The 22,820-nt window shown below is 44.3% G+C and overlaps 1 protein-coding gene across 2 annotated transcripts in view; it reads right to left on the bottom strand.

The window, feature by feature from the left end:
• Window positions 1-540: 540 nt before the first annotated feature.
• Window positions 541-22,820, bottom strand: part of LOC128667143 (uncharacterized) — a 91,366-nt gene continuing 69,086 nt past the window's right edge. The window contains exons 1-4 of one of the 2 annotated variants that reach the window (XM_053722064.1): window positions 20,860-21,862; window positions 9,400-9,414; window positions 4,297-4,388; window positions 541-861 (exon numbers count right to left, since the gene is read on the bottom strand). In XM_053722064.1, the coding sequence (XP_053578039.1) occupies window positions 841-861; window positions 4,297-4,388; window positions 9,400-9,414; window positions 20,860-21,262 (531 nt within the window). In that variant the 5' untranslated portion in view covers window positions 21,263-21,862 and the 3' untranslated portion in view covers window positions 541-840. Of the gene's footprint in view, window positions 862-4,296; window positions 9,415-20,859; window positions 21,863-22,820 lie in introns of those variants that run through there. The other variant, XR_008403298.1, reaches the window with a different exon arrangement.

The raw sequence follows: 22,820 nt of genomic DNA, 5'->3' as shown, positions 1-22,820 counted from the left end.
CCTGCAAAGGAGCAGTGCATCTCCTAAGCAGACAAGAGCTGATGATTGGCAGCTAAATTTGACTGCCATCCCTAATTGGCTCCTTGCCTAGGTTCTGCATGGGCGGGATCTGCAATGGTTGCTAATACAAAACTTAAAGTGAATGTAAATTTTGATGCTAAAGTGCCCGGTTTTTAAAACTTTGATTAAAAACAGGGGCACTTTAATTCATCAATATTTTCATTTCACTCCTGTTGTGAAAAAAAACTTACCTTTTAATCTTCACAGCAGCTCCAGCTTCCTCCACCTGTTTCAAAGCCTCTTCCTGGGTCTAAAATGAGGTATCTGGCTTCCTCCAATCACAGCAGTGAATCAGACACTGAATCCCCCGGGGGGGAATCTGTGATTGGAGGATGACCTATCAATCATTTCTGACATCAGAAATGGCTTGTGAGACCGGAGAAAGCTGCAGCTGCTGTGAAGTTTAAAAGGTAAGTTTTTTGTCACAACAGGAGTGAAATGTAAATTTTGATGAATTAAAGTGCCCCTGTTTTTAATCAAAGTTTTAAAAACCGGGCACTTAAACATCAAAATTTACATTCACTTTAAACGGCCTAAAAAACAGAGCATGCAATTTTAGTTTTAAAACTTCCTTGTCACAGATTTCAGTAGCAGAACCAGAGGATTTAATGAGTTAAAGAAAAATACATTTATGTTTGTTGAAGATGACAAAATATTCTTCATAGACACCAGATCAAGCATTTTTATTGGATCTTCTAAAGAATAGGAGACTTTTACTATCTCAGACTGATGCTTCAACAAGAACGATTAAAGGATCCATTTGCTTCAGCGGCCTGACCGCTAACTCCGACGGAACGCAATCTAAAATGGAAAACATTATTTCAGAAGTTATGGAGTTTCCAGTTTGAGCGTTTTCAAGATTGTTGATTATTGTGCAATTTATATATTTTTAAAATAAATGATGGACAATAATATTTGCTAATTGCCTTCAGATGTTAAAATAAGGTTGAATGTATAGCTTCTCTCTAGAATATGAGATGTTTAATTAGCTATTTAATTTAAAGGGACACTAAACCTAAATTGTTTCCTTCATGATTCAGATAGAGCATGCAATTTTAAGCAACTTTCTAATTTACTCCTATTATTATTTTTTCTTCGTTCTCTTGCTATCTTTATTTAAAAAGCAGGAATTTAAAGCTTTAGGTGGCAGCCCATTTTAGGTTCAGAACCTTGGATAGGGCTTGCTTATTGGTGGCTACATTTAGCCAGCAATAAGCCAGCATAACCCAGGTTCTCAACCAAAAATGGGCCGCCTCTTAAGATTTACGTTCCTGCTTTTTAAATAAAGATAGCAAGAGAATGAAGACAAATTGATAATAGGAGTAAATTAGAAAGTTGCTTAAAATTGCTGCTCTATCTGAATCATGAAAGAAAAAATGTGGGTTTAGTGTCCCTTTAAAGTTAGTGACCTGCTATTGGACGTCATCCAAACTTTAAAATAAGGTATCAAGTTTTTGGGGACCCCAATACAAGGCTGAATAAATTCAACAATCCAGGGCATCAAGGAGCCTAAAAATGAACTCTGTCATCACACGCATACTTCGCCAGAAGTAAGATTTTAACTTGTGTGAGTTAGCGCGCGTGTAACTGTGAATATGTCACTTGTAATCTGGCCCTTAAAGGGACTCTCAAGTCAAAATTAAACTTTCATTATTCAGATATGCATGCAATGCTTTCCAATTTACTTTCATTAAAAAAAAGTGCACAGTCTTTTAATATTTAAACTTTTTGAATCACTACTGACCATGTGCAAGAATTCACAGAATAAGCGTATATGCATTTGTGACTGGCTGATGGTTGTCACATGGTACGTGCATGCATTTGTGATTGGCTGATGGCTGTCACATGGTACAGGGGGGAGTGGAAAAATCTACTACTCATTGGAAGTTCAGACTAAGGGGTATATTTACCAATGTGAGAGCGACATGGTACGAAGTAGCGTATCATGTCCGCTGCACATCGTTAAATGCTGACAGCATATGCTGTCGGCATTTATCATTGCACCAGCAGTTCGTGTGAACTGCTGGTGCAATGCTTCCCTCCTCAGATTTGCAGCCAATCGGCTGCTAGCAGGGGGTGTCAATCAACCCGTTCGTATTCGATGGGGTTAATTTCTGTCCGCGGCCTCAGAGCAGGTGGACAAGTTATGGAACAGCGGGAAGCAGCTTGATAAATATGCCCCTATGTGCTATTGCATTGTCTTGTTATCTTGCATTTGTTGATTATGCAAATCTACTGTGTTGACTGGTCCTTTAAGCTTTACTTTAGGTACATTACATGATAATTTGGTTAAATTAGAAAGTGTAGAACTGGATGCTGCCTCTCCTGCAGTTATACACAGTGAAAAGTAAATATTACACCAGTGACTGAACCCAATCTGTGGTTTACATTTCATGAGCCTGTCTATTAATTGTTTTTATTATAATTTGGTGTTTTGCGGATTTCAGCTCCTTTACAATCCTTTATACAAATGTATTTCTATTAAATATATGCAATTAACAAAATATTTCCCAAAAATAAACAGAAATATTAAACTACTAATTAAACTACTAATTGTATTCGCACACCTAGGGCTAGATGTGGCGCACTATCAGCACGCACAATACTAAAATATCACACCCACTTTAACTTGCAAGCGTATTACAAGTTGAAAGTAAATGCGTTCGCACGAGTGCAAACTAAATATGCGCTGGTGTGGTTACCGTGACTGAAGGCTTGGCGTAAATGGTTAGGGCAAAAAAGTTGCACTAAACACAACATAAATACATGTAGACTCATATATAAACTATCTAATAAAAATTATACATATAAATATTAATTAAACTACTAATTGTATTCGCACACCTAGGGCTAGAAGTGGTGCACTAACAGCACGCACAATACTAAAATATCACACCCGCTTTAACTTGCAAGCGTATTACAAGTTGAAAGTAAATGCGTTCGCACGAGTGCAAACTAAATATGCGCTGGTGTGGTTACCGTGACTGAAGGCTTGGCGTAAATGGTTAGGGCAAAAAAGTTGCACTAAACACAACTAAAATATTTTTAAAAATACATGTAGACTCATATATAAACTATCTAATAAAAATGATACATATAAATATTAATAAAAAAATTATAAGGGTTGAAAGGGGTATGACTGCAAAGGGCTATAATATATATTTATACATATACATATCTAAATATGTGTATGTATATATATATATATATATATATATATATATCTGTATGTATGTATTTATATGTGTTTATATGTATATACATAAACACAAACACACATTGGAGCCCTTTTCACTCAGATTCCTGAAAACAATAAAAAACATTTTTAATCAGTTTAAAGATTTAATATTGTGTTTAAGTGTGTATTTACTGTAAATATTTTACATTCCAATGTTATTCATATAGGGGAAAATGTTCTATGTATTTTTAAATATATATTCCTATATATATCTGTATATGTATCTATACCCAGGCGTGGAAAAATATCCGTATGATTTACTAATCAGGGGTTAAAAGCTTCTAGCCCAGAGGGAAAAGTCACTAGTCCGCTCAATGCTAAAGATAGGAAAAAGTAAATTTCTAAGTCGTTCACTGCAGTTTCTAAGTCGTCTAGGACCACTGAAAATGTCAAGTCCTGTCTATACCTATATATATATATATATATATATATATATATATATATATCTTAGAAATTTGACTTTTTCCAATATTTAATATTGAGTGGACTAGTGACTTTTTCCTCTGGGCTAGTAACAATTAACCCCTGACTAGTAAACCATACTGATTTTTTTCTACTTATAAAATATACATAATTCATGTCAAATATAGCGAACTTGGTTAAACTCGGTCGGGTTAGCGAGTGTGTGATAGGTGTTTATTTCCCATTTGCGAGCTTCATTGAAGTCTATGAGGAAAAGAAGTTAAAGCGGTTGCAATGCCCGAAGAAGAACATTTAGCGTGCGTCGGCTTTCATTCACTCACAAGCATTTTACTTTCAACTTATAATACGCACGCTAACCCGCTCGCCATAGAAGTTTACTTTTGTTGGTGTTTGCGCGCAAGCAAAAGTGCTTAATAGCACGCCACTTGTGATCTATCCCATAATGAGATATATTATGTGCGTCACATGGTCATATGCAATTGTAAAGAATTTTAATGTGTTGTGATTTGCAGATTTTATCCATTTAAATCTAGAAATAAAAAAAGCATTTGGGTACAGACTAAAATTTAATTTACCATGAAGCCGAAGCATAGAAAAATAGCCAGGAGAGCAACAGCTGCCAGGACCAGAAGGGCAATTGCATATCCAGGTATAGTAGATGCACTGTCTGTACCGAGATAAAGGATTCATGTGTTGGTTACTGTTTTATTAATTCCGTTCAAGAGATGCATTTTTATTAAATGTAATCTATCTGCCTTGTAATACACAACAAGAAAGACTTAGTGCTCCCTTCTGTCACTGTCACCCTGCGGGGGGAGGGGGGAGAGAAGACTAAGAAATCCCTTCTGTCTGTGTCACTATGTCACCCTGCAGGGGGAGGGGCAGACTCATAGCTCCCTTCTGTCTGTGTCACTATGTCACCCTGCAGGGGGAGGGGCAGACTCATAGCTTCATTCTGTCTTTTCACTGTGTCACCCTGCAGGGAAGGAGCAGACTCATAGCTCCCTTCTGTCTGTGTCACTGTGTCACCTTGCAGGGGAGAGACAGACTCATAGCTCCCTTCTGTCTGTGTCACTGTCACCCTGCAGGGGGAGGGAAAGACTCATAGCTCCCTTCTGTCTGTGTCACAGTGTCACCCTGCAGGAGGAGGGGCAGACTTATAGCTCCCTTCTGTCTTTGTCACCCTGCAGGGGGAGGTAAAGACTCATAGCTTCTTTCTGTCTGTGTCACCTGCAGGGGGAGGGACAGACTTATAGCTCCCGTCTGTCTAAGTCACTGTATCACTTCGCAGGGTGAGGGACAGACTTATAGCTCCCTTCTGTCTGTGTCACTGTGTCACCCTGCAGGGGGAGGGGAAGATTCATAGCTCTCTTCTGTCTGTGTCACTGTGTCACCTGCAGGGGGAGGGACAGACTTATAGCTCCCTTCTGTCTGTGTCACTGTGTCACCCTGCAGGGGGAGGGACAGACTTATAGCTCCCTTCTGTCTGTGTCACTGTGTCACCCTGCAGGGGGAGGTAAAGACTCATAGCTTCTTTCTGTCTGTGTCACCTGCAGGGGGAGGGACAGACTTATAGCTCCCGTCTGTCTAAGTCACTGTATCACTTTGCAGGGGGAGGGACAGACTTATAGCTTTCTTCTGTCTGTGTCACTGTGTCACCCTGCAGGGGGAGGGGAAGACTCATAGCTCCCTTCTGTCTGTGTCACTGTGTCACCTGCAGGGTGAGGGGCAGACTCATAGCTTTCTTCTGTCTAGGTCACTTTGTCAACTGCAGGGGGAGGGACAGACTCATAGCTTCCTTCTGTCTGTGTCACTGTGTCACCCTGCAGGGGGAGGATCAGACTCATAGCTTCCTTCTGTCTATGTCACTGTATCACTCTGCAGGGGGAGGGACAGACTTATAGCTCCCTTCTGTCTGTGTCACTGTGTCACCCTGCAGGGGGAGGGACAGACTCACAGCTGCCTTCTGTCAGTGTCACCCTGCAGGTGAGAGACTGACTCATAGCTCAATTATGTCTGTGTCACTGTATCACCCTGCAGGGGGAGGGACAGACTCATAGCTCCTTCTGTCTGTGTCACTGTGTCACCCTGTAGGGGGAGGGACAGACTCATAACTCCCTTCTGTCTGTGTCACTGTCATCCTGCAGGGGGAGGGAAAGACTCATAGCTCCCTTCTGTCTGTGTCACTGTGTCACCCTGCAGGAGGAGAGACAGACTCATAGTAGCTCCCTTCTGTCTGTGTCACTCTGCAGGGGGAGGTAAAGACTCATAGCTTCTTTCTGTCTGTGTCACCTACAGGGGGAGGGACAGACTTATAGCTCCCTTCTGTCTAAGTCACTGTATCACTTTGCAGGGGGAGGGACAGACTTATAGCTCCCTTCTGTCTGTGTCACCCTGCAGGGGGAGGGGAAGACTCATAGCTCCCTTCTGTCTGTGTCACTGTGTCACCTGCAGGGGGAGCGGCAGATTCATAGCTTTCTTCTGTCTATGTCACTTTATCACTCTGCAGGGGGAGGGACAGACTTATAGCTCCCTTCTGTCTGTGTCACTGTGTCACCCTGCAGGGGGAGGGACAGACTTATAGCTCCCTTCTGTCTGTGTCACTGTGTCACCCTGCAGAAGGAGGGACAGACTCATAGCTTCCTTCTGTCTGTGTCACTGTATCACTCTGCAGGGGGAGGGACAGACTTATAGCTCCCTTCTGTCTGTGTCAGTGTCACCCTGCAGGGGGAGGGAGAGACTCATAGCTGCCTTCTGTCTGTGTCACTGTGTCACTTGGCAGGGGGAGGGGCAGACTCATAGCTCCCTTCTGTCTGTGTCACTGTGTCACCTGCAGGGGGACTGACAGACTCATAGCTCCCCTCTATTTGTGTCACTGTGTCACCTTGCAGGGTGAAGGACAGACTCATAGATGAAGGCGTGAGCCGAAACGCGTCTGACCGTTTTTCTCTACATGTAGTTGGTTTTATTATTTTGTATTTTACCTTCCGTGTTTGACCAGCAATAAAGATGCTTTTGTTTTTCCACCTGTGACCCGCTTTCCGCTTGTGTTTTACAGACTCATCACTCCCTTCTATCTGTGTCACCTGGCAGGGGGAGGCGCAGACTCATAGCTGCCTTCTGTCTGTGTCACTGTGTCAACCTGCAGGGGGAGGGACAGACTCATAGCTCCCTTCTGTCTGTGTCACTGTGTCAACCTGCAGGGGGAGGGACAGACTCATAGATCACTTCTGTCTGTGTCACTGTGTCACCCTGCAGGGGGAGGGACAGACTCATAGCTCCCTTCTGTCTGTGTCACCTGGCAGGGGGAGGGGCAGACGTATAGCTCCCTTCTGTTTTGACACAGTGACACACTGCAGAGGGAGGGACAGATGCATAGCTCCCTTCTGTCTGTGTTACCCTGCAAGGAGAGGGACACTCATAACTCCCTTCTGTCTGTGTCACTGTGTCACCTGGCAGAGGGAGGGGCAGACTCATAGCTCCCTTCTGTCTGTGTCACTGTGTCACCTGGCAGAGGGAGGGGCAGACTCATAGCTCCCTTCTGTCTGTGTCACTGTGTCAACCTGCAGGGGGAGGGACAGACTCATAGCTCCCTTCTGTCTGTGTCACTGTGTCAACCTGCAGGAGGAGGGACAGACTCATAGATCACTTCTGTCTGTGTCACTGTGTCACCCTGCAGGGGGAGGGACAGACTCATAGCTCCCTTCTGTCTGTGTCACTGTGTCAACCTGCAGGGGGAGGGACTGACTCATAGATCACTTCTGTCTGTGTCACTGTGTCACCCTGCACAGGGAGGGACAGACTCATAGCTCCCTTCTGTCTGTGTCACTGTGTCAACCTGCAGGGGGAGGGACAGACTCATAGCTCCCTTCTGTCTGTGTCACTGTGTCAACCTGCAGGGGGAGGGACAGACTCATAGCTCCCTTCTGTCTGTGTCACTGTGTCAACCTGCAGGGGGAGGGACAGACTCATAGATCACTTCTGTCTGTGTCACTGTGTGACCCTGCAAGGGGAGGGACAGACTCATAGCTCCCTTCTGTCTGTGTCACTGTGTCACCTGGCAGGGGGAGGGACAGACTCATAGCTCCCTTCTGTCTGTGTCACTGTGTCACCCTGCAAGGGGAGGGACAAACTTGTAGCTCCCTTCAGTCTGTGTTACTGTGTTACCCTGCAGGGGAGTGACAGACTCATAGCTCCCTTCTGTCTGTGTCACTGTGTCACCTGGCAGGGGGAGGCGCAGACTCATAACTGCCTTCTGTCTGTGCCACTGTGTCTTATGCAGGTGGAGGGACAGACTCATAGCTCCCTTCTGTCTTTGTCACCTGGCAGGGGGAGGGGCAGACTTATAGCTCCCTTCTGTTTTGACACAGTGACACACTGCAGAGGGAGGGACAGATGCATAGCTCCCTTCTGTCTGTGTTACCCTGCAAGGAGAGGGACACTCATAACTCCCTTCTGTCTGTGTCACTGTGTCACCTGGCAGGGGGAGGGACAGACTCATAGCTCCCTTCTGTCTGTGTCACTGTGTCACCCTGCAAGGGGAGGGACAAACTTGTAGCTCCCTTCAGTCTGTGTTACTGTGTTACCCTGCAGGGGAGTGACAGACTCATAGCTCCCTTCTGTCTGTGTCACTGTGTCACCTGGCAGGGGGAGGCGCAGACTCATAACTGCCTTCTGTCTGTGCCACTGTGTCTTATGCAGGTGGAGGGACAGACTCATAGCTCCCTTCTGTCTTTGTCACCTGGCAGGGGGAGGGGCAGACTTATAGCTCCCTTCTGTTTTGACACAGTGACACACTGCAGAGGGAGGGACAGATGCATAGCTCCCTTCTGTCTGTGTTACCCTGCAAGGAGAGGGACACTCATAACTCCCTTCTGTCTGTGTCACTGTGTCACCTGGCAGAGGGAGGGGCAGACTCATAGCTCCCTTCTGTTTTTGTGACTGTGTCATCTGCAGGGGGAGGGACAGACTCAAAGCTCCCTTCTGTCTGTGTCACTGTGTCAACCTGCAGGGGGAGGGACAGACTCATAGCTCCCTTCTGTCTGTGTCACTGTGTCACCCTGTAGGGGGAGGGACAGACTCATAGATCCCTTCTGTCTGTGTCACTGTGTCACCCTGCAGGGGGAGGGACACAGTCGTAGCTCCCTTCTGTCAGTGTCACTGTGTCACCCTGCAGGGGGAGGGACAGACTCATAGCTCCCTTCTGTCTGTGTCACTGTGTCACCTGGCAGGGGGAGGGACAGACTCATAGCTCCCTTCTGTCTGTGTCACTGTGTGACCCTGCAAGGGGAGGGACAGACTCATAGCTCCCCTCTGTCTGTGTCACTGTGTCACCTGTAGGGGGAGGGACAGACTCATAGATCCCTTCTGTCTGTGTCACTGTGTCACCCTGCAGGGGGAGGGACAGAGTCGTAGCTCCCTTCTGTCAGTGTCACCCTGCAGGGGGAGGGACAGACTCATAGCTCCCTTCTGTCTGTGTCACTGTGTCACCTGGCAGGGGGAGGGACAGACTCATAGCTCCCTTCTGTCTGTGTCACTGTGTGACCCTGCAAGGGGAGTGACAGACTCATAGCTCCCTTCTGTCTGTGTCACTGTGTCACCCTGCAAGGGGAGGGACAAACTTGTAGCTCCCTTCAGTCTGTGTCATTTTGACATCCCCTGCGGTTTATTCCTTTTACCTTGGCAGAGGCCTCCTATAATGAAACAGAGAAAGAGAAAAAACATATTAGGATCACACATTTTATTTTCATTTATAATTTTTTTCAGACATCAGTTCCTTATATAACAGTCCCTAGCACTTTTGACTTATAAATGTTACCATAATGAGCACCACATAAAGAACCAGATTTTGTGTGGCGATCTATCAGTGGGCTTATTGCGCCTGTTTGCGTGCGTCGGAAGTAGCACGTGTATTACAAGTTGAAAGTAAATGCAAACACTTGAGTGCAATTTAAGTTAATGCACATCAGGTTTGCCAGATCTCTGGGTAACCGTTACGCTTGAATAAAAGGTTGCACAAAACACATTAAAAATACATTACAAAGTACAGTTACACAAATAATAACACTATCTAATAAAAACTGTTTTAGAAAAAAAATAGCACAAAAAAGGTATAAAGGTTCAGGTGTTAGAGAAAAAAGGCTGCAAATGGCTTTAACATAGAGATACATGTGTATAAATGTCTAAATATGTATATATATATATATATAGACAGTATATGTGTGTGTGTGTATATATATATATATATATATATATATATAGACAGTATATGTGTGTGTGTGTGTGTATATATATATATATATATAGACAGTATATGTATGTGTGTGTATATATATATATATATATAAATATATATATATATATAGACAGTATATGTGTGTGTGTGTATATATATATATATATATATATATATAGACAGTATATGTGTGTGTGTGTATATATATATAGACAGTATATGTGTGTGTGTGTGTATATATATATATATATATATATATATATATATAGTATATGTGTGTGTGTGTATATATATATATATATATATATAGACAGTATATGTGTGTGTGTGTGTATATATATATATATATATATATATATATATATATATATATATATATATATAGACAGTATATGTGTGTGTGTATATATATATATATATATAGACAGTATATGTGTGTGTGTATATATATATATATATATATATATATATATATATATATAGACAGTATATGTGTGTGTGTGTATATATATATAAAATAGTACTCCAATCAACGTGACGTATATATATATAGGTTTGTGATTGGTACACTTTGGTTGTAAAACACTATAAAATGTTTGATTATTGTCACTGTTGTATGCTGATGATGGGGTTATAATACCCCGAAAAGGTTCCACATTAAAAGTTTGAAAAAAGACCTGTGAGTGCAAACGTCTGTTCATATATATATATATATATATATATATATATATATATATATATATATATATATATATAGACAGTACATGTGTGTGTGTATATATATATATATATATATATATATATGTGTGTGTGTGTGTGTGTGTGTGTGTGTGTGTGTGTGTGTGTGTGTATATATATATATGTGTGTTTGTGTGTGTGTATATATATGTATGTGTGTGCATATATATATATTTATGCATTTATATGTGTTTATATGTATTTACAGACATATATACACATATAAACACATAAATGCATATGTACCTCATATCTTTGAACTCTTATAACTATTTATTGCAATTTATTTTTAGTAATTTTTATTAGATAGTGTTATATGAGTGTAACTGTACTTTGTAATGTATTTTTGATGTGCTTTGTGACATTTTTTCAGCCTAACAGTTAACCAGAGCTCTGAGTTTGCCCTATCTAGACGCGAGTTTAGTTTAATTGTGCTCAAACAAATGTGTATACTTTCAACTTGTAATACTACTTCCCACGTGCGCAAGTACCCGCAATAAACACAATATCGCTAGCATGCAACTGTTAGCGCGCCACTCGTAATCTGGCCCAATATAAGTTAAAAACACTGCACACATACAGTACAATTCTCTCTCTGTGTGCATATATATATATATATATATATATATATATATACGTACATACAAATACACACACATAAATAAATAAATATTTATACACACATACACATATATACTTACACACATATAAATACACACATATATATTCATAGTTCAGCACCTTGTCATCTATAATATCCCTTTAAATCACCGTTATATTTTTTTGTGCAAAAATAATCTTTTTTTTTTTATATTTAATATGCATAAATATAAGTGAAATGCATCATTTTAATATATTTTGATGTGTTTTGTTATAAATAAACTGTTAATTCAATGAAAGGTCTCCAAAAATGTTTAAGCGCTATTACCACTTTCAATATGAGTGCTAATAGCGCTTCCTGCTAAAAAAAAAGTGCCAAACAATGACAGCCGTGTTAATATTCTCTGGTAAACCTTTTTACCATACACTTGTAATAGATGATGAGCTATTTTTATTGTGTTTTGAGCGCAAGTTAAAGGGACAATCTACTAAGGAAATGTTATTGTTTTAAAAGAGAGATAATCCCTTTATTACCATTTCCCCAGTTTTGATTACCTTGTATCTAAGCCTCTGCAGACTGCCCCCTTATCTCAGTTCTTTTGACAGACTTGCATTATAGCCAATCAGTGCTGACTCATAAATAACTCCACAGGAGTGAGCACAATCTTATCTGTATGGCACACATGAATAACGCTGTCTAGCTGTTAAAAAACTGTCAAAATGCACTGAGATAAGAGGCGGCCTACCTAGGTTTAGCTTTCAACAAAGAATACCTAAACAACAAAGCAAATATGATGATAAAAGTAAATAGGAAAGTTGTTTAAAATTGCACTCTGAATAATACAAGTTAAATTTTGACTAGACTGCCCCTTTAATGCATCCTGCATTATTGATTGTAAAACTCTTGCAATCTAGTACAACATGTTTATAAGATTACACCATATATTCAGAAAATATCATGATAAATATATCTGAGCATTACAGCTCTGTGTCACTACCCTGCCTTTTTGTACACAAAATAATGTTATACAATCATTACCTTATCCTATGACATTCTGTAAGGATATTTTTTATTAGAGATAGTTATTTCTATATCCCAATATCCCTTTATAAGATTTATTACAGCATTGCTAGAGAAAAAGCTGCCTTAAGAAAATTGACTTGCTAGAAATTGCACTGTTGACAAGATGTACACTACAAGTAAAAATAATTTCCAGAGCAAAATCCCTTTAATATTATAGTACAGTTTTTTTATTCTGAAAGGAATGTTGTTGTTAAAATTGATATCTAGAAACCCATGAATTATCCTCTCACCCTTTTTTAATGAAAGATGATTTTGTAGAAGAAATTGCTTCATCTATAAAAACAGCTTTTTGTCTACTCTAACATTTTCAAACCTCAGTTCCTCTTCTTTTTTGTTAGAACTTTGTACTCTGTTATAGAGCAACTTTTGAACAGTATACACTCTACCTATTAATATGGTCCATAATTTGCTTCTATAAATGTTATTTTGTATATTATAGCTCTGCTAAATGTTTTGTTACTCTACAAATTAATAATAAAATAATAATAATTCGCATGGCACTCACCAGTTGCTTGTAGAGAAAGAATCAGCAGAATTACAACCAGATAACCCATTGTGATTTTTTATCAATGTTTAAATGAACCTTTCTCAATCTCTTATAAGAACAATTAGGGCCACTCCTTCCTGAGATAAGGAAGAGCGAAGACCGAGCCATGCCCAGAATTAATTCATTGAATCAGATTTGCCAACACTGAAATCTATATTTAGTTGACAATATCCTCCATTGCCCAGTTGTATAGCTGCATTCCAACCATAGCTTTTAGTTACATATGATGCTAGGATAATGTAAATACAAAGAATAAGAACATTCCCCTAGTCTAATGCAGATAATGAGTCAATTCTTTATAGATGCATAGTATGTATCAGCAAGTAGGCACTGCATTGCAATAGAATGGCATACACAATAGATGTTTTATAAGCTTTTGCACAGTCAAATTCAATGCACAGGGGTTTGCAAATCATTAATAAACGACTTGATTTCCCTTCTGAATATGTTTATCTTACTTCCCTTGATTGTGGTCATATAGGGCTAGCTGTAAATGTGTATGCACACTGCTCTAAGCAATCACTGTGTAGTATGTAGTTCAGGTAATTTACAGCATTTTAGTACAGCATACTTAGGTTAAATAATTTAAAGGGACAGTCTACACCAGAATTTTTATTGTTTAAAAAAATAGATGATATCTTTTATTACCCATTCCCCAGTTTTGCATAACCAACACAGTTATATTAATATACTTTTTTACCTCTGTGATTACCTTGTATCTCAGCCTTTGCAGACTGCCCCCGTATTTCAATTATTTTGACAGACTTGCAATTTAGCCAATTAGTGCCCTCTCATAAGTAAGTCCACGGAATGAGCACAATGTTATCTATTATGGAACACATGAATTAACGCCCTCTCGCTCTGAAAAACTGTCAAATGCATTCAGATAAGAGGTGACCTTCAAGGTCTTAGAAATTAGCATATGAGACTACCTAGGTTTAGCTTTCAACTAAGAATATCAAGAGAACAAAGCAAATTTGATGGTAAAAGTAAATTGGAAAATTGCATGCCCTCTCTGAATAATGAAAGTCTAATTTTGATTAGACTGTGCCTTTAATCTCTGTCCTGTTTCATGGAAAAAGCACAATTTTCAGAAGTATTTAAAAGCAAAACCAGGCAAAAAAAATAAAAATGTCATTGTTGTTTCATTGTCATTAAGTGCATTTGTTAATTTATGGGTTTTACATTTTTAGATTAAAGCCCCTTTAATCAAAAGTGCAAAATGACAGCACAGTGACAGTAAACTGAAACAGAAGAGTATATTAATACCGAGCTAACAGACCCCATATGAGTGTAATTGCTCTTAAAAAACAATCACCTAGATTACAAGTTTTGCGCTAAACAGGGTGCGAAAATAATGCTAAAAAAATTGCGTTATTGCACTCTCCATAACGCTGCCATTACGAGTTATTGAAAAGCCTCCTTGTGCTATGGGTTATGGTGCGTTAAGCTCCATACCGCACAAAAGCCAAGGGCTGAGTTTACGTGCTCGTGCACGCTTTCCCCATAGACATCAATGTAGAGAAAGTGTTAGAAAAAAAACACCTGCGATCGCGGAAAGAAGAGCCGTAATGCAACCCCCATGATGTATATGGGGAAAAGAAAGTTACGTTTAAACCTAACAGCCTAACATAAACCCTTAGTCTAAACACCCCTAGTCCGCCGCCCCCGACATCGCCGACACTAAACAAAGTTATTAACCCCTATTCCGCCGCACCCCAACATCACAACACTAATAAAAGTTATTAACCCCTAATTTGCCGCTCCCCGACATCACTGACACTGATAAAAAATATTAACCCCTTATCCGCCACCCCGACATCGCCAACACCTAAATAAAACTTACCTCCAGCTCCCCACACCGTCAACATTATAATAAAGTATTAACCCCTAAACCTTAGCCCCCCACATCGTAACTACTAAACTAAACCTATTAACCCCTAAACCGCCGACCACCCACATCACAAAACCCTAAATTAAACTATAAACCCCTAAACCTAACACCCCCTTAAAGGGACAGTCAGGTCCAAAAAAACTTTCATGTTTCAAATAGGGCATGTAATTTTAAACAACTTTCCAATTTACTTTTATCACCAATTTTGCTTTGTTCTTTTGGTATTCTTAGTTGAAAGCTAAACCTAGGCGGTTCATATGCTAATTTCTTAGACCTTGAAGGCCGCCTCTAATCTAAATGCATTTTGATAGTTTTTCTCCACTAGAGGGCATTAGTTCACGTGTTTCATATAGATAACATTGAGCTCATGCACGTGAATTTACCATGGAGGCAGCTCTGATTGGCTAAACTGCAAGTCTGTCAAAAGAACTGAAATAAGGGGGCAGTCTGCTGAGGCTTAGATACAAGGTAATTACAGAGGTAAAACGTGTATAATTATAACTGTGTTAGTTATGCAAAACTGGGGAATTGGTTATTAAGGTATTATCTAACTTTTAAAACAACAATAATTCTGGTGTTGACTGTCCCTTTTAAGGGCTGATGCTGTATTTGGTAGTTCCAACCCCTTACAAACAATTATTTACCTTATTTACTATAACAAATAATCACACGACACAGAGAGCTGGGTTTAAAGACCATAACATGGTCATGTTTATTAACAAATTTAATAACTTGACTTCAACGGAAGTCACTAAATATTTAACCTGTGGTGGCATTCGAGGCCTAGTAAAATGATCACTATTAGTTCCATAAGACCGGAGGTCGCAGCCAGGTGTTGTGGAATTGCAAATGCCAAGAGGCGGCCCCACCCCATTCCGTCTAGTAAGCGCGGACGTCCTAAAGGATCTTCAGCCAGCAGACCCGCGGGGCGGGGCCCCCCAGGTCACAACCTGAGGACATCACCCCCACCCATTAGCCCGACTGTCACCTCTGCAGACTCCGCTCTCAATTGTTAACGGCTACGACCTCCCGCCGCTAGGAGATGTATGTATCTGATGATGCGCTTCTACCTCTAAGGCACTGGTGTAGCAAAGCCTTGCAGCAATGCTCCTTCCAGGAAGCACCTAAAATTACGGCTAAGGTCTTACAACGACTAGGCCAACTAACCCTATCCCTGCCTTTCGCATATAAAACCAGCAACCTACTAGGAAGCCTGAATGCCTGAATGACGCCATCAATATGTTGACTGTATCAACCATTCCGCAAAAACAAAAAAGAAAGAGTTGGGAGGGAGGGAAACTTTCTCCTTGAAAATCTCAGGTAGAAGAGGCCAGGTTGTTCCAGAACTTCCCTTATAAGTGGTAAGCCTAAGACCTCCCCTTTGCAACATTGTTGCTACTACACTGCACTGGGATTTTCACTAGCCTGTCATGCTCATCCTTTAACTCCATTACAGGAGACTCTGCTACCTTTCATTCCCCTAAGGGCTGATGCTGTATTTGGTAGTTCCAACCCCGTACAAACACTTATTTACCTTATTTACTATAACAAATAATCACACGACACAGAGAGCTGGGTTTTAAGACCATAACATGGTCATGTTTATTAACAAATTTAATAACTTGACTTCAACGGAAGTCACTAAATATTTAACCTGTGGCGGCATTCGAAGCCTAGTAAAATGATCACTATTAGCTCCATATGACCGGAGGTCGCAGCCAGGTGTTGTGGAATTGCAAATGCCAAGAGGCGGCCCCACCCCATTCCGTCTAGTAGGCGCGGACATCCTAAAGGATCTTCAGCCAGCAGACCCGCGGGGCCCCCCAGGTCACGACCTGAGGACATCACCCCCGCCCATTAGCCCGACTGTCACCTCTGCAGACTCTGCCCTCAATTGTTAATGGCTACGACCTCCCGCCACAAGAGACAGGCACTCCAAAACCGGGCTCTTGCCGCCACCAGCTAAATATGACTAACCAAGGCACTTTTGAGGTCCGCCAGGAAGATCGCCAGCCCTTCGTCAGACAGGTGCACCCCATCTGGGCAATACAGCCCTTTTTTATCCGCTGAGATCTGCTTGTGGCGGACCACAAAACCGCCTACCTCCAACACTGCTCTACCCAGCTCCCTGTCCACTTTTTTCCTGACCATGTAAGCTACTCTAGATGTGGGGAAATATCTCCAACGCAACCTGGGGATTATGTTGGACCAGGCCAACCTAACCCCCGGGAATGTTGTACAGATCCACCTGACGTCAGACCTAATAGCATTGATGAGGTCCAAAGCCGGTGCGCATCCTAGGTCATTACCACCCATGTGAAGGAGGATAATGTGGGGCTGCCCCCATCTATGTCTAGCATTCTGGAGGAGGGCAGGCAAACCATCCCACTGTAAGTCTCTACGGGCCAACCACCGCACAGATGCCTTTGACGTCGGTAGACCCAGTTGCTGCCCTTCAGGAAGAGAGAGAGCCCTCAGGGCTGCCCAGTGCACTTATGAGTGCCCTATGATCCAGATTTGAGTAGGACCCGTAGCCACACCTAAAACGGATTACAACGATTAAGGATCTGAACAAAGAAAAACACAACCAGAAAACTGCACGCGATAGCTATTTGCGTAGGCCTCCCCCTTCCCACTACGCCTCCGCTGGTGGCGCACGTACAATTTATAGCATTGGGACCTCCATCTACCCAGTCTCTGGATGTGCTCCCCCCTCCAACCCAGCACCACTGCGCTGGTGGCAGCCCCTATCCGAAAAGAGTGGGGAGTGATTCTACAATCCCCCAAACCCGCCGCAAGCACCACCTTTTTCAGCACTGCCGCGAATTGGTGCCGAGACAGGTTGGACCCATCCGAATGCACCAGGAACTGAGAAGGACCTCGCGTGCGCTGCGCCGCGTAAGCCCGTGTCAGCAATACTGGGCAGGCACCCGAGGCTGAAGGGGTCAGGGTCAACCATGCCCCTCTCCCTTCCTGGTCTGTCTTTAAATATGGGATAAACAATAACAGATAATCCCCGGCCCATTTGACATGGGCCAACTGCATTCCCGACTTAACTGTCTCCTTTGAGGCAGTGACCAACTCCCCCGGCCTAAGGGCAGCAAAGAATGCCAAAGAAAAAGCGCACTGAAACAGCTCCCTTTCTCCGGGTTCAATGCAAACTTCCCCTAAGGCGTTGAGCAGCTTGGCTAGCCTGCACAACGTCACTGGCTCCCGGGCATCTCTCGGACTGCCTTCTAACCTGCCCCAACCCTTAATCGCTTGCCATACCAGAATCCCCTTTGTGATGTTAGGCAATTCTAATAGGTTACAGAAAAAGGAGATAGCTGCTATCTTGTTAGCTATAGCCCCTTTAGAAATCCCCTGTCTATTCCAACCGGCGAGCCACTCCTAGAACAACTCCCTAGGGGCTCCCTCTACCGCGGTGCCCTGCTCAAGACAATAACCTGCCCACTCACCCCTGTATTGTGAATAGGCCCTCCAAGTATTCGGTGCCAGGGACGCCCGCACCAGATGCCCTACAGACCTTCATGCCCCGCCAACTGCAAAATAGAGGGGGGACAAGGTAAGCTAGCTGCAGATGTGTTGGGAGCCAGTCTGCGGAACTGCTCCCATTGGAACCTTGATAGTGCATCCGCCAGGGTGTTATTGACCCCGGGGACGTGTCTCGCAGTAAACTGAACATTGTATTGCAAGCACCTAAGCACCAGCTGGCGCAAGTATCTAACAACTATAGGTGATGAAGCTGACAATCTATTTATGGCGAACACAACGCTAGCATTGTCTGTCCAAAACACAATGGTCCGGTCCTTCAGGACCGGTCCCCAGAGCTCCATAGCCACGACTATGGGGAAGAGCTCCAGGAGCGTTAGGTTCCTAGTCAAGCCCCTCTGCACCCATGACAAGGGCCATGGTTCAGCGCTCCATTGGCCATCAAGGTAGGCACCGTAGCCGAACGCCCCAGCTGTGTCCGTCAGCAGATGCACTGTCTGACTGGAGGCCCTGGGGGCACGCCAGAGCAGCGTACCATTAAACTCCCGCAGAAAACACTCCCATACCCTAAGGTCTTCCCGCATATCTTCCGAAACGGCGACCCTAGGCGCACTTTTGGGGATGGAAAGCATAGCTTCCATCCTTCTATTGAACACGCGACCCATGGGTATGATTTTGCATGCAAAATTGAGCAGCCCCAGAACTGATTGCAGTTCCCTCATGGACATGCTCCTTGCCACCATCGCATTGCGTACCGCTTTGAGCATGGCATTCACTTTGTCAGTGGGAAGATGACATAGCCTTGCAGCAGTGTCTATCTCGATCCCCAAGTATGTGAGTCTCGTGCAGGGGCCCTGCGTCTTATCCTCAGCAAGCGGTACGCCGAATTGCGCCATTAATCCCCTCATTACTGTCATGAGCCGGTCGCATTCCCGAGTTTCCGCGCCTCCTACCAGCAGGAAATCATCTAGGTAGTGGGCGACCACTCCCCCGCCTGTAGCTGTCACAATCGCCCAATGCAGAAACGTGCTAAATTCCTTGAAGTAAGCACAGGATAGCGAGCAACCCATGGGCAGGCATTTATTGATGAAATAACTGCCTTCAAATTTACACCCCATCAACCTGAATGAAGAGGGGTGTATGGGGAGTAGCCGAAAGGCGGACTCATTGTCCATCTTGGCTAGCAGCGCGCCCGGCCCCGCTGCTATCACCAACTCCAATGCCTGGTCAAAGGATTGATATGACACCGCGCTTATCATCGGGTCGATCGCGTCGTTAATGGACCCGCCTTTCGGGTATGACAAATGCTGTATCAGGCGAAATTTCCCCAGGTCCTTCTTAGGGACCACCCCCAGTGGTGAAATAACTAGCGCGGGGATGGGAGGCCTTTCAAACAGACCCGCAAACCTCCCAAGGGCAATTTCCTTGCCCAATTTCGCCCGTACCTCCCCCGGCATCTCATATGCCGACTTTAAATTTTTGTGTGAGGCCGACCCGACCACCACCCCCATGGTTGGTATCCTAAAGCCCTCACTGATCCCCTCCAGGAGTCGGCTAGCCACCTCCCTATTAGGGTAGGCCGCCAACCAAGGCCTAATTGCGTCCAGCCTCAGGGGTGTTGGAGCTCTTTTGTCCAGCCCCCCCTTTATTTGCCCCACGGTAAGCTCCACTCTCTTTCCGCTTCGGGCAGTCGGAGCCTGGATTTTGTCCGCCGCAGTACATGCAGGCATGACGAAAGGAGCAGGATGCCCCTTTATCACACTGCTTCTCGTTGTACCGCCAACACTCCCTGCCCCACCGCTTGACGGGCCCCTGTGGCCTAGGGGGCCCTGCACTGGTCAGTGACCCCCCCCTTTCTCGGGTACAAGTAGGGACCATAGGTCCAAGTCCTTGAACCTGAAATTAAGTACGGGGTTCCCAACCATTTTCCTCCTGAATTCGCTATCGTAGGCTCTCCACATGCCTTCCCGATACCTGTTATAAATGCATTCTATAATTTCTGCATACTTAATCACATCCACCGCGGCCTCCGGCCTCTGTTCTATGTAACAGGAGGAGAAGACCCGGAAGCACCACCGCCATTCTTCAAAAGTATCAGGACGCTGGATCTTTTTTGGTCCAGTACCATCCTTGCTGCGCTCCTTGTCGCGCTGTGCCTCCAGCGTCAGCTCGAACATGTTCACATATCTGTGATCACGAATTTCCTGAACCGTCTTTGGCTTAAGATGTGCATGTAGGCAGTGGATCTTACAGGGGTATGAATCCCCTTGCAGAGCCACCTCTTGTCCCTGCGTCTGTACTGCACTGGCCAGTCCCATAGCGCAGCTCGCAGAGGCCGCAGAGACGCTCTGCACAGCCGGCAGCATTGAATGCTCCGCGCTACCTAGACCTCTAGCCTGATTTCGCTCTGCAACTAGAAGCTTCAGCATCCTAAACATGCGACGCTGCCCCTTGCTATTAAGCCCTAGCTTCTTTCCCCCATCTGAGTCTGAATCAGTGCTATAGTCAGTGTCAAAGGTGTGTGACATTTGCAATAAATTACTCTCACCAGCTGCAGAGGTGGAAGGGGCAGTGGATTCGGATGCTGCTCCCGCTGATCCTCTTCCTGCTGCCTGCACAGCTGTCCCTGCTCCTGCTGCGCTTGAGGTCTCCGCCACTGGCGCTGAAGCCATTGTATCCTGAAAGGAAGAAACAAACGAGAGGGGAGTATCCAGGCCTGCCACATGTCCCCCATGACTGCCACCCCTAAAGGGGGTAGATGTGCTAGCCCCGGCCCTAATGGGAACCCCACTCGCACACCCCACATCCTGAGCCCCACTCCATTCATCCACTGACCCTGACTGAGTGGTCATGACCCTGGAGCCGCGCACTACCTCAGCACTTGCGCCCTGAGCCCCCTCAGCATTTACCCTAGAGCCGCGCAACACCCCTGTGCCTCCCTGTTGCACCATCTCCTCATTCGCAACAGCCGCTGCTACCCTCTCTCCTGGTTGGTGCTCATATGTTGCGTTATTAGGGACCCCCGTTTGCGCTCTCTGACTCCCTCCCCGCTGCGCACCCCCACATATTCATGCCTGCCAAACTTAGCCCCTCTAAGCTTCCCCCGTTGCAAGCTACGCCCCCTGTGCAATAATGGTGCCCTATTTCCAGACCCTAAGGCTGCAGAGCATTGCGCAGCGGAGCAGGCCTGCCTGGATACTCCCCACTCACCTGTGGCGAGTACCCGGCTAGGCCTCTTTCTTGCCCCCTGAGCTCCTCTTGCCGCTCCCTGTTCTGGCCGTCTGCTCGCACTAACACCGGAAGTGGGAGCGGTCGATGCTAGGCCGCAACCGGAGCCTGCGCTGGAGGTAGCAGGCTCCGACTGAGCCACCAATGATGCGCTGGGGCCAGGACCGGAAGGCATGGTAGGATGGTGGGTGGGAGTAGGCCCTAAGATCGCCGCGGACTGCGCCACCAATGATGCATCCGAACTAGGCCCAGGAGGCCCGGCCGGATGGTGGGATGCACTAGGCCCCGACATTGCAGGGGTCACAACCGGAGGCAGGACGGCAGCAGTGAGAGCCTTAAACAGGCCCACAACAGCCGCCGCCGCCTCCTGGGACATGCCAGAGGCCATGAGGGCCCACAGGCCAGCCTCCATTGCCCTTTCCAAGTGTGAGGGCACCCCCTCAGCTCCTGCATCCGCCCGGCCTGTAACCATAACAGTACCAGGCCCGGCGGATACAGCCCCCAAGGGTGGGGAAATTGTAGGCATAGCATGTCTGGGTGGAATGGAAGAGGATACTGGCCTGTCTTTCACCGGCGTTGGTGGCACTACATCCTCAACCTCTTCTTCTGTTCTAGGTGCACTTCGCAAGGATCTCCCAGACGTCTCTCTGAAGCGAATGGGCACAGCAGCACTTCTCCTGGAACGGGACATCTTCGCTGGAAGGATGGCACAGAAACTTTCTCCTTGAAAATCCCAGGTAGAAGAGGCCAGATTGTTCCAGAACTTCCCTTATAAGTGGTAAGCCTAAGACCTCCCCTTACTTTGCAACATAATTATACACTAAATTATGAAAAATAAAAAGCTCTAAGATTACAGAAAATAATAAACGAAATTATCAAAAATGAAAACAATTACACCTAATCTAATAGCCCTATAAAAATAAAGAAGCCCCCAAAAATAAAAACAATAAAAAATAACCTATAATAAACTACCAATAGCCCTTAAAAGGGCCTTTTGTAGGTCATTGTACTAAGTTAAACAGCTCCTTTATCTTAAAAAAATACTAAGTCCCCTAAAAGTAACCCCCCCCACCCAACCAATCCCCCAAAATAAAAAACCTAACTCTAAAAAATCCTAAGCTACCCATTGCCCCTAAAGGGGCATTTGTATGTTCATTGCCCTTAAAAGGGAATTCAGCTCTTTTACAAGTGCCCATCTAAAAAAAAGACCCACCCAAATTTTTAAAAAAAACCCACTAGGATTGCAGAAGCTCTCATCATATTGGCTGATTTGAATCTGAA

This window comes from Bombina bombina, chromosome 7 (genome assembly GCF_027579735.1).
Source record: "Bombina bombina isolate aBomBom1 chromosome 7, aBomBom1.pri, whole genome shotgun sequence".
Classification (NCBI taxonomy): Eukaryota; Metazoa; Chordata; class Amphibia; order Anura; family Bombinatoridae; genus Bombina; species Bombina bombina.
The sequence above is the reverse complement of the archived record's forward strand: the minus strand, read 5'-3'. Positions and strand labels throughout refer to the sequence as shown.